Source organism: Chiloscyllium plagiosum, unplaced genomic scaffold (genome assembly GCF_037043375.1).
Source record: "Chiloscyllium plagiosum isolate Xiang-an unplaced genomic scaffold, Cpla_swu_hap1 HiC_scaffold_37, whole genome shotgun sequence".
Taxonomy (NCBI): Eukaryota; Metazoa; Chordata; class Chondrichthyes; order Orectolobiformes; family Hemiscylliidae; genus Chiloscyllium; species Chiloscyllium plagiosum.
Window position 1 is genome coordinate 3,300,232 of NW_028270175.1, and position 12,915 is coordinate 3,313,146.

The 12,915-nt window shown below is 40.1% G+C and overlaps 1 protein-coding gene across 3 annotated transcripts in view; it reads left to right on the forward strand.

Annotated features, from left to right (window-relative positions):
* cfap74 (cilia and flagella associated protein 74) overlaps window positions 1-12,915 on the forward strand; it is a 219,223-nt gene that overhangs the window by 173,850 nt on the left and 32,458 nt on the right. For all 3 annotated transcript variants that reach the window (XM_043676311.2, XM_043676312.2, XM_087980219.1), the window contains 5 exons: window positions 949-1,095; window positions 3,231-3,364; window positions 3,642-3,776; window positions 6,578-6,687; window positions 11,944-11,999. In XM_043676311.2, coding sequence (XP_043532246.2) covers window positions 949-1,095; window positions 3,231-3,364; window positions 3,642-3,776; window positions 6,578-6,687; window positions 11,944-11,999 — 582 coding nt within the window. The remainder of the gene's footprint in view (window positions 1-948; window positions 1,096-3,230; window positions 3,365-3,641; window positions 3,777-6,577; window positions 6,688-11,943; window positions 12,000-12,915) is intronic.

The following is a 12,915-nucleotide window of genomic DNA, read 5'->3' on the forward strand; positions in this document are numbered from 1 at the left end:
TAACTGACAGGTTGCTAATCATGGAGAGAATGATGAATTCTATATTTTTGTATTTAAACAATGGCCCAAATCTTCCAGCCTCTGGATTATAAGAGGTGACCAGACGAGTGACCCAAGATGGTTTTTGGGACACTGCATAGGAAGTGCCCAAGTAGTTTGAACTTGCATTGGGCAGTCCTCCTGTTTCCCTAGTCCCTCCGTACTGTGTCTGACTCTGAATTAGATTTGGAGACTTAAGACATTTCTTATTTAATTGTCTGATTAGTTACCCAGGAAATGGTGGACAGGATGATCCTAGTTTAACTCCTCAGTAACTACACAACTCTTCCCTTTGACTCCTCCCCACTGACTCCCTCACTCCCTTCTAACATGATCTCACCCACTCTACTCACTAACATACCAATGCATTAATTTACTTTTTCATTCAGACATTGAGAAGTTATGGGACATTTAAGCACTTAGCAGAAAACTGCAACTGATGCTATAATGGCGGGATGTGGTTCAGCACAGATTCAGTTTGCTGTTGTCTTCAAGGTTTCAATGTGTTGAAGGAGTCCTGCAAGATCCTCCTGAGGAAATTTAGCCAGAAAACTTAGAGGAACACGGCAGATTTTTGTCTGATCAACACAGGAAACGGGGGTTTTAACGCTGAACAGAAATTTGGGATATTGAATTTCACCCCCAATTTTATATGTGATCAGCTTCTCTTCAAAAGTTTATTTGGAAGCTGTTGGACTATAACCTGGTGTTGTATGATTTTTGTACACCCCAGTCCAACACCAGCATCTCCAAATCATTAAATTTTTAACAAGTATTTCTTTTAAGTTTGAAATAAATGTTGATCATTCATTGTACTGCTTTTCCATACCAGTTATTTACTTGTTTTGTTTATCATTCACATTTTTTTTGTTATTTTAAAATATTACCCATTCTATCTGTGAACTACAGAAATGTTTGGTACACTTGATATTTAAACCGACACTTCCCGACCTGCTGGTGCAAGAAGAAGCTGTACGAATGCTGTGCCAAGCTGCAGAATCAGAGAGGATTTTGGAGAAACAAGAAGCTGAGAGCTCAAAATCAGATGATTTAGCAGTAAGAATATTTTGAGTATTTCATTTCGAATGTTTAGAAATATTGTTTTTATAATTACATTTCACTTTTATTTGGCATGGGCAGTAAATGTTAACTTCTGGTTGTGGCAATTCACTTCACAAAACTTCTGTATGATTAATGCTTTATTAAATTCTTATTGAGAAAGTTAAATGGAATTGACTAGAGGATATTTACATGTGAAGATAATTTTAGTGGCTGCTGCTAACTGGCATTAGCAGAGTATTGTCTTCAGTGCATAAAGCATGTGTGCAATAGATTGGTGAATTACTTGTACCACACGGTACAGTCAGTTCTTCTAGAATGCGATGGTTGCTTTCTTGTACAAACCACGTTGTCGAAAAATCAGACTTTTGAAACAGCGCTTAAAGTGTTGGCGCTTTAAACGTTTGTGCTGTAGAAGCAACATCACCAATTCATCGATCGCATTACAGCGAATTCGTATTTATGAAACGTGTGTTATAACAGAATGACCTGAACATGCTATGGAATGTGTAAAATAGGCAAAACAGAAAACAAACATAGTTATATCACAATTAATGATCTTTAATCCAGTTTTAATGTAGTACATATTGGTGGAAATGCAATCTGTGTGATCACAAACTCTTGTGCTTTTGTTAGGGAGATATATTTTGAATTTTGCATTTTGAAAGTAACAAAATTTGTGAAATATACATGGGCTAGAAGTCAGTAGTCACAATAGCCTTATGAGCATAAGGTCAAGTCTGATAAATTTAGTAAAGACAAAACGACAGTTGGATGACAAAATAGGAAGACATGAAATGGTCATTGTGGATAAAAATCACTTAACATTTGTGGATAGATGAGGTCATGAATATATGTGACCTCATATTAAAAACATTTGGCTATGGATTATGAATAAGTTGTTCAGTAGATATTTTTAAATGCAGTCGGGGTCACATTTGAAGAAGAAAACTATTTATAGGGTTGTGAAGAAAGAAAGGTGGATTTACTGGATTATTGTTTGGAAGATCTGACACAAAATTGATGGGCCGAATGGTCTCCTCCATGCTGTACTATTCTGTGATCTGTGATTACATCAGACACATTGAATATATAATGGATGGTTATTTGAGATTAGCTCCAATATTTTGCAAATTAATAATGCAAAATAAAGAGATGGGACCATAAATGACTAAAGACCGAAGCTGAAAATCTATTCAAAGTGATGTGCTTTTGCGTATTCTGATGACATAATATTAGTAGTAAGCATGGACATCAATGATATGGAGGTGCTGGTGGACTGGAGTAGACAAAGTCAGAAGTCACATGACACCAGCGCTCCTAAAGCTTGTGATTTCAAATAAACCTGTTGGACTATAATTTGGTGTCATATGACCTCTGCCCATGGACATTAAAGACTCTGGAAGGCAGTGTAAGTTTTGAGCACAGAATCTCCCACAGTCATTGTTTATTTACAGATAGTAATCAAATCCAGTGTTAAGTTACAATGAGTGGTCCTGTTGGCAGAGTAAGTCACAAGAATAAAATTAAAAATCACACAACACCAGGTTATAGTCCAACAGGTTTATTTGGAAGCACTAGCTTTCGGAGCGTTGCTCCTTCATCAGTTGGACTATAACCTGGTGTCGTGTGATTTTAACTTTGTGCACCCCAGTCGAACACTGGCATCTCCAAATCATGACAAGAACAAAAGATTGCCTGGTTTATTATCACATCTCAGAATAACTCTATTTGTTACAATGCGTGGGTGTTGATATGTGACCTTTCATAAACAGAAATGCATCTCCACACCCAGAGAAAAATAATCATCCTGATATGTGAGGCTCTTTACAATTGACCAGCCCATTGTTATTCACTGTCTGTTTCCATATATACTGAAGAAGGGCACAGGTAAAATACTAGAATACAGCGGACACCAGTCAAGGATTTGATACTTTTAGAAAAGCAGACAGTGCAAGGAGGAGAGAAAATTTTCAGAAAAATAGTAGAAAGATTTTTTTTTTTAAATACATTTCATTCTTTGTAGAAAATTTCTAAGGTTTCTATTATCCAAGTATTGACAAGTATTCCATTCACTGAAAGATTATCAAGTTGGGGCAAGTGTTCCTTATATTCTTTTGTTAATTCTGCAGAGCAAAAAGAGATCACTGCCAAAACAGATGGAAACAAGAGGAAGCAGCCCAAGTACCCCTAAACCCAAGGAAATGAACAGTATAAGTGACAGCTCTTTGTTTGAACCTCCCAATCCAGTAAACATTCCACTTGAGTAAGTAAACTACATTTACCATATGATTTTATTAACTGGGAAATGAGAGGTATTGGGTTGACCCTCCAAAGAATGAGAAAAGACAACCATGAAGCCACGATTCCAAGTCTCCATTAATGGCAAAAACCAGGAGTGCTTTAAAGGGGAATCACTAAAGTTTTGTGATTGTCCAGATGTGCACTTATGAAATCTTATACCTTTGACAGGACCTAATTTATGCCCCAAGGCTCAAAAAATAGCCTTTCCTTTCAAATAATCCTGTTCTCTATTCTTTCAGTTCTAATGAATATAATGCAGCCCTTGCTTCAATGCTGAGGGATTTCAAAGAAGACTTTCACACGTTTGTCATTCCCTGTTTTGTTAAATATCAAGGATCAACAGACCATAAAGCACCAGGTTATTCTCCTTACAGGTAAAATAGGATAAATAATGTTGTACTTTCAATAAATCTTGTCTTGGCTTAACCAACTCAGCATATAGTTATACGCTCACATGTTGAAACATGTAAATATGTCATCTGTGGCCCTTATTTTTGACATTTCATAGAAATTACATAAGATATATGATACAAAACAGGCTATAGGCTGAAATAGTTTATTCTGCAGTTTATGCTTCTCTTTCCTTATCTAAATTATCATCATTACCCTGTCTTGTACAGTTTATGAAGCAGCATAATTGATATTATATATGTGTTGAAATGTACTTTTCACGGCCAATTTTAATTGCATGGTGTCCAACTGTGTGCAATTTCTAGCAATTTTATTAACCAGCAATAATCACAAGACTCAACTTGCTGAAAGTTCTTTGCAATAGTGATTTTATGTCCAATCTTTACTGTCAGTTTTAAACTGTCTATTTCTAGGTACTGGTTAATTCATGGAACCATAGAGCTCAAAATTCTGCTCTGCCATTAGTCTGTGATAACAATGGCTTGTGATTGCTGAAAATTGAGTAACTATAACATACGATAAAAGCGAAGCTCCGAAAAAGATGCAGATTGGACTTGAAACCTTAATTCTGTTCTTCTCTCCACATATGCTGTCAGAACTACTGAGTTTCTCCAGCACTATTTGTTTTTATTTTAGACTATAACATGGAATAAGGTCACATTAACATCGTGAAGCAGAGTCAACTGATGTTGTTTGGGCCATAAAATTGATCAGTTGTTTAGTAATACAAAATGTGATGAAACTTATATCATGTACTTATATTTTGGAATTTGGATTTCAAACTGGTGTGGTTCAGTTCTGTGGAGTTAATCTTTCAGAAACTTATTTGGAACAGTGACCTAAGTGCATCATTTCCAAGAAAGCATTTGACTGCAGTCAAATGTTTGGAAGAACCCCTGAAGTGTTAGTGAATGAAATGTTTAGTTTGCTGAGTTTACAACAAACTAAAAAGTCATAACATTAGCTTCTGACTTCTGAAAGAAGTTTCAAGGTCTCAGTTCAGAGGAACCAGAAATTCAGTTCAGAAGGGAGAAAATTTTGTCTCAGCTGAGAATCAAGTTTTATTTCATGGAAACCAGTCACTGTAGCCAAAGTATCCTGTTTGAGGAACTTCCAAGCCAGGAGAGCTTGGGAAAGAAGTTTTCAAGTTTAGACCATCAGAATTGTGAAAGATTCATGCCAGTGGCCTCAGAAAGGAATGAGAAAACCATCTCTTCCATCCAAGAAAATAAACCTATGAGAAGTTAAGGAAAAACTTAATGTTAAGACAAGAGTGAATTTCTCTGGAATTGAGTATCTGTAAAAGGATAGTGTCATGGAGCAAGTTGAAACTCTATCTTGCTATTTGTTGTTAGGACTTTTCTAATTCTCATATATACATAACTTTGTTTCTTTTCCTTGTGTAATAAGCTTATGTTCCATTGTTCGAGAGCATCTGCAGCTTCATATGAGTAAATATATGAATTAAATATATGATCTATCAAGCCAGATTTCATTCTGGCATGTGACTTATCCAGTATTACCACCTTAACAATAACTTGAATATTGCTGGCTGAAATTTGTTGGAAGCTTTTCATCTTGTGTTCATCAGGACTGTTGCAAGAGTACCGTTGTATAGGGAAACATTTATATTGTGTAAGATTGGTTGGCAAGTGGACTCTATCAAGTCTTTATCAATTATGTCTTTTTGCAGCAATGCACCTTAAGAAATGCACTATCAATGTTAGATTAGATTACTTAGATTACTTACAGTGTGGAAACAGGCCCTTCGGCCCAACAAGTCCACACCGACCCGCCGAAGCGTATACCACCCAGACCCATACTCCTACGTTTACCCCTTCACCTAACACTACGGGCAATTTAGCCTGGCCAATTCACCTAACCTGCACATTTGTTTGGATTGTGGGAGGAAACCGGAGCACCCGGAGGAAACCCATGCAGCCACGGGGAGAATGTGCAAACTCCACACAGAGAGTCGCCTGAGGCGGGAGTTGAACCCGGGTCTCTGGCGCTGTGAGGCAGCAGTGCTAACCACTGTGCCACCGTGCCGCCCACCATTAGAGATGATGTTAAAATTGAAAGTGGAGTTCAATATTTTCTATGCACTTCACCTAAAATCGAAATAGATATGCAGTATCAACAGATGATCAATAAAAGTGCAGCAGTTACATAAGTATACTTCAAAGCCATATATGATTAATCAACTGTGCTGAATAAACTTTAAGGAGAAAGTGAGGTCTGCAGATGCTGGAGATCAAAGTTGAAACTTTATTGCTGGAACAGCACAGCAGGTCAGGCAGCATCCAGGGAACAGGAGATTCGACGTTTCGGGCACAGGCCCTTCTTCAGGAATGAGCAGAGAGTGTTCAGCAGGAGAAGATAAAATGTAGGGAGGAGGGACTTGGAGGAGGGGCGTTGGAAATGTGATAGGTGGAAAGAGGTCAAGGTGAGGGTGATAGGTCGGAGTAGGATGGAGGCGGAGAGGTCAAGAAGAAGACTGCAGGTCAGGAAGGCTTGACATTTGAAATAATAGCTTGTTTAAAGGGCATATTATTGTTGAGGGATTAACAATGGAATAGACTTTCAATGTAAACATGAAACCTAGGAAATTCTTACACAACTAATGCCTGATCCAAAATGATGGACTTTTACATGGGTAAGAAATTGAAAATTTTCCTCAGCTTTTACCCATTCTGTGTTTTGAAGCTATGGTCATATTGATGCCAATAATGGAAATAACCATTGATACTTTATGTATTTGCAGCATCCACAACACCCTATATCTAGAGGTGAATTGCCCTACAGTTGCCCCACCAATCATACTCATTTCTGGTAACAAACAGAATATGGTGGACTTTGGAGCAATTGCAGTAGGTGAGAAGAAATTATTTAACTAACCGATTATAGCGTTGTAATAAAACAAAGAACTGTGGATGCTGGAGATCTGAAACAAAAGTAGAAATAGCTGCAGAAACTCAGCAGGTTTGGCAGTATCTGTGTCACAACCCATTCAACCTGGTGATTTAAAAACACAGTTAATTATCTGTGTGTCACAACCCATCCAACCTGGTGATTTAAAAACAGTCAATTGACACAACTTACAACATTAGCATGTCATACAATGAAGTAGCCTTGACAAGTGGCTGAACTTCAGAAGTTGACCAACATCTGTCAGAATTTGCTTCAGCTAGCACCTTCTGGGAGGAAGGAAAAATTCAAAATATAGAATTCTTATAGAAGATGTTTCTTGAACAAACACTTCAATAACTTAACCAAGTTTTGAGGTGTCAGTCCGACAGTTGTGTTGTGTACAACTTCAGTGGGTATACTGTTATAGGTGTTCATTTCCTCCAGCTGCATACTTTTTGTCACATATCCCTAGCAAAAGACTGAGTCAGGTTTCCAGACGCTCTGTCAGAGACGATGAAGTTTCACATGCTTAGATCAAGCATTCTGCTAATTACTCCTACTTGTCTAGGTTTTTTTTGATTTGTTTTCATATTTTCCAATAGCATTCGGTGCCAGCAGTGGTCCATGCAGTTAAATGCATAGTATAAGAGCTAGTGTAGGAGGAAGGGATTTATATATCCAGATCATTAGGATCATTTCCAGGGCAGGAGAAATCTGTACAAAAAGGACAGGTTGTAGTAAACTGGAGGGGCACCGATATCCTTCAAGGAGATTGGTTAGTGCAATTCAGGAAGGTGTGGCAGGAGGTGGAAACTGGACAAGTAAGTCAGTATATGGAGTGATTGAGGAGAAGGTAAAGGTTAAGTCAAGTAAATCTAATAGGAAGAACAAGCAGGGTCAGGTTAATGGACACAGCAAGACTGGCAGCCTGATGTGTATTTATTTCAATGCAAGGAGAATAGCAGGTAAGGGAAATGAGTTTATAGCCTGGATCAGAACTACGATGTTGTTGCTATTACAGAAACTTGGTTGAGAGAAGGACAGGACTGGCAACTCAACAATCTAGCATTTAAATGTTTCAGGCTTTATAGAGAAGTGCCGGGGGGAGTTGCAGTACTGATTAAGGAGAAAGTCACAGCTGCACCATCATCAATAAGAGACACTCTAACCACCATCCCTTGACATTCAACAGTATTACCATCACTGAATCCCCTACTGTTAACATCCTTGGGGTTACCATTGACCAGAAACTCAACTCATCACAGATGCAGTGCAGAAATTCACCAAAGAGCCTTAGACAGCACCTTCGAAACTCATAACCATTTCTATCTAGAAGGACAAGGGCAGCAGGTACTTAGGAACACCACCACCTGCAAGCTCCCCTCCAAGCCACTCACCGCCCTGCTGTAGAAACATACCGCCGTTCCTTCACAGTCGTTGGGTCAAAATCCTGGAATTCCTTCCCTACCGGCATTGTGGGTTAACCCACAGCAAGTGGACTGCAGCGATTCAAGAAGGCAGCGCACCACCGCCTTCTCAAGGACAAATAGGGGTGGACAATCAATGCTGGCCAGCCAGTGACACCCAAAGTCCCACAAATAAATTTTAAAAAGGACACCTTGGAGGGCCCTCAATCAGTAGGGCCATCAGTGGGTGGAATGCAAGCAGAATCAGAAAGGTGCAGTCATTATAATGGGGTTATACTATAGACCTCCCAATAGCCTCTCCAACATGTCCATCCTCGGTCTCCTCCATTGCCACAGTGAATCAAACCGCAAATTGGAGGAACAACACTACATCTTTCACCTGGACAGCCTACAACCCAAAGGACTCAACATTGAGATTGCCAATTTCAAATAACCATCCCAACCATCCTCTGATTCGCTTTCCAGTCCTGCCTCCTCCCTTCCATCCCTCCGCCTGACCCCTCCTTCCAGCTACCAACCGGATTCATTCCTCCTATCCACCTACCAGGTCGTACCTACCACCTGTATTCACCTAGCACCACCTTAATACGTTGCCCCTCTGCCCCCCCCCCCTTAATCTGAAACTTGCCCTATCTGCACCTCCATTCCTGAATAAGGGTTACACCTGAAACATCGGACTTCTCCATCTCCTGATGCTGCCTGGCTACTGTGCTCTTCCAGCCTTCTGCTTGTCTACTCCCCAATAGCCAGCAGGAGAAAGAGGAACAGGTATGTAAGCAGATCATGGAAAGGTGTAAACTCAGCAGAATTGTTGTAGAAGGTGATTTTACTTCCCCAATATTAACTGGGACTCTCTTAGTGCCAGGGGTTTAGGTGGAGCAGATTTTGTTACGTGCATCCAGGAGGGCTTTTGAAACAAAATGTAGATAGTCCAACTAGGGAAGTGGCTATATTAGACTTTTTAACTGGGAAATGAGCCTGGCCACGTGATTGAAGTTTAGCATTTTGGCAACAGTGATCATAAATCCATAAATGTTAAGATAGTTACAGATAAAGGTTGGCCTTGTCCTTGGTTGAAAGAGCAAAATTGGAGGAAGGCTAATAGCAACAGTATTAGGTAGAAATCATACGGGAGTTGTTCGAGTGTAAATTCATATCTGATATTTGAAATCTTTTAAAGGCCAGTTGATCAGTGCTTAGAACCAGCATGTTCCTGTGATGAAGAAAGATAAGGATGGCAAGAAATAGTGAAAGTTTGGTCAAAAAGGAAAAAGAAGCATATGTATGGTTTAAGAAACTGAAATCAGGCAAGGACTTTGAGGATTAGAAAGGAAGCAGGAAAAAACTTAAGCAATTGGGAGGGATGAAATATCCTCGGTAGAAGGATTAAGGAGAATCCCATTAAGGAGAAAGCATTTTAAGTGCATATTAGGAACAAGAGGGTAGCAGCAAAAGGGTGAGTCCACTCAAGGACAAGGGAAGGAATTTATGTTTGGAGCCAGTGGAGTAGGTAAGGTCTCCCATGAGTGCTTCTCATTAATATTCGAGGAGAAAGTGAGGTCTGCAGATGCTGGAGATCAGAGATGGAAATGTGTTGCTGGAAAAGCGCAGCAGGTCAGGCAGCATCTAGAGAACAGGAGAATCGACGTTTCGGGCATTAGCCCTTCTTCAGGAATGGCTAATGCCCGAAACGTTGATTCTCCTGTTCCCTAGATGCTGCCTGACCTGCTGCGCTTTTCCAGCAACACATTTCCATCTCTCATTAATATTCGCCAAGGAGAAGGACACCAGTGATGGGAAGGTTAGATAGGGCTATGCTGATATTCGAAAGCACGTCATTACCAAGAAGTAACAGTCAAATAGATAAGTCCCAGGGCCTGATGGGATCTATCACAGGATTCTGAAGGAGGGAAGAGAGGAAATTGCTGGGTCTTCAAAAGATCTTTCTACCTTCTTTAGCCACAAGTGAGGTGCGTGAAGACTGGAGAATTGCCAATGTTCCTTTGTTTAAGAAGGGCAATAGGGATAATCCAGGAAATTATAGACCAGTGACCCTTACATCAGTAGGCCGGAAACTATTGAAGAAGATTCTTAGCTACAGGACTTACTCACATTTGGAAAAGAATGGACTTATTAGGGATAGTAAACATGGCTGTGTGGGAGGGGAGATCTTGTCTCATAAATTTGATTAGATTTTTTGAGGAAGTGATGAAGGTGATTGAGGGTATGGCAGTGGATGTTGTCCACATGGACTTTACTAAAGCATTTAACAAGGTCCCTCACAGTAAACTGGGCCAGAAGATTAAGTCACATGGGATACATCATAAGTTAGCAAGTTGCATACAAAATTGGCTTGGTCATAGAAGATAGAGATTAGTTATGGAGGGTGTTTTTTTTGACTAGGGGTCTGTGACTAGTGATGTTCCACAAGGATCTGTGCTGGGACCTCTGTTGTTTGTAATTTATGTAAATGATTTGGATGTAAATGTAGGTAATCTGAGTAATGTGATTGCAAATGACACGGAAATTGATGGAGTTGTGGATAGCGAGGAAGGTTGTCAAAGAATACAGAGAATATAGATCAGTTGGAAAGTTGTGTAAAGAAACGGCGGGTGGAATTTAATCCAAAAAAGTATGAGAGGATGTATTTTGGGAGTTAAATGCAAGAGGAAAGTATATAGTAAATGGCACAACACTTGGGAGCATTGTTATTCAGAGAGATCTTGGGGTGCAAGTCCATAGCTCCCTGAATGAGGCAATACAGTGGATAAAGGGTCAAGAAGGCATACAGCATGCTTGCCTTCATCAGTCAGGGAGTTGAAGATAAAGTTGGCAAGTCATGTTGCAGCTGTATAAAACTTCGTTAGGCCACATTTGGCGTATTTTCTCACCTCATTACAGGAAGGATTTGGATGTTTTCAAGAGAGTGCGAAAGAGGTTTACCAGGATGTTGCCTAGATTGGAGTTTATTAGCTGTGGGGAGAGTTTGGACAGACTTGGATTGTTTTCGCTTGAGTGTCAGAGGCTGAGGGATGACCTGATAGAAGTAAAAAGTTTTGAGAGACATGGATAGGGTGGATAGTCAGAGTTTGTGGGCGGCACAGTGACACAGTGGTTAGCACTGCTGCCTCATAGCGCTAGAGACCCAGGTTCAATTCCCGCCTTGGGCAACTGTCTGTGTGGAGTTTGCACATTCTCCCCATGTCTGCATGGGTTTCCTCCGGGTGCTCCAGTTTCCTCCCACAGTCCAAATATGTGCAGGTTAGGTGAATTGGCCATGCTAAATTGCCTGTAGTGTTAGGTGAAAGGGTAAATGTAGTGAATGGGTCTAGGTGAGTTGCTCTTCAGAGAGTCGGTGTAGACTTGTTGGGCCAAAGGGCCTGTTTCCACACTGTAAGTAATCTAATCTAATCTTTTTCCCAGGTTGGAAATGTCAAATACTAGAGATATTAGGCGAGAGGGGGAACGTTTAAAGGAGATGTGTGAGGCAAGCTTTTTACACAGAGGATGATAGGAGCCTGGAACACGCTGCCGGGGGAGGTGGTAGAAGCATTGTTTAAAAGGCATTTTCACAGACACTTGAACAGGCAGAGAATAGAGGGGTACGAACCATGTGTAGGCAGATGGGATTAGTTTAGAATGGCATCATGCCTGGTGGGCCAAAGGACCTGTTTCTGTCTGTAATGCTCCATGGTCTATGCCTGATGTTGAAGCTTTTAAAAGGGCCAGTTTTCCTTAAGGATTTTTTACATGCTTTACATTAATACAATTTACTTTCATGTTATTATTGCAGAACAGAGAGTGCTTAAAAGAATTGAGATTCAGAATATTTCTCATTTCCACCTGAAAGTATCCTTCTGCATTATAGTCATACTGAGTTCCTTCATCAATAAATATGTGAAAGGTGCCCTTGTGTACAGTTTGAGTTTATATTGTTTTTATTTATCTTTTGGCTTTAATCTCTTGTAATCTATGCAATTGTCCAATTGGATAGATATATCAGTATTTGTCAATGTTTTATTGAATGAATGTCCACAGGTGTGTTAACCCTTGCAAGACCCATGAACAATCACTAATTAATCTCCATGTGGAATGCATTGAGTACGAGTTCCCTTGGTAACAGGCAATGGCCCACCCAGCTGGAACTCATCACCCTTTTTTATTCATTCATGAGAAACGTACCGCCATACTAGTCTGAAAACACCTGAGCTCAGAAGCTAAGCTGACTCAGAGACCCTCTTCTGGTACAGTGGTAGTGTCCCTACCCCTCAACCAAGAGACTCTGAACAGGTTGTTTAGTAAAATATGTTCATTCATGTGATGAAGGCATCACTGACTAGACCAGCATTTATTGCCCATCCATGATTGCTCAGATGGCAGATAAGAACAGGTTGCATTGCTCTGGAGTCACATGTAGGCAGTTCAGGTAAGGATGGCAGTTTCCTTTCCTAAAGGACATTAGTGAACCAGATGGGTTTTCCAACAATTAACAGTTGATTTATAGTCATTATTAGACTCTTAATTCCAGATTATTATTGAATTCCCCAGAACTTTATGTGAGTCTCTGGACTGACAGTCCAGCTATAATCCCACTAGGCAATTGCTCCCCCTAAGCCCTTTCTAAAGCAAACTCAGTGGTGGGTCTGTAAAACTCTCTCTCCTGTCTTAACCTCTGCTCCTAAGTCAAATAGATAAAGAACAAAGAAACTTTACAGCCCAGGAACAGACCCTTTGGCCCTCCAAGCTTAAGCCGATCCAAATCTAC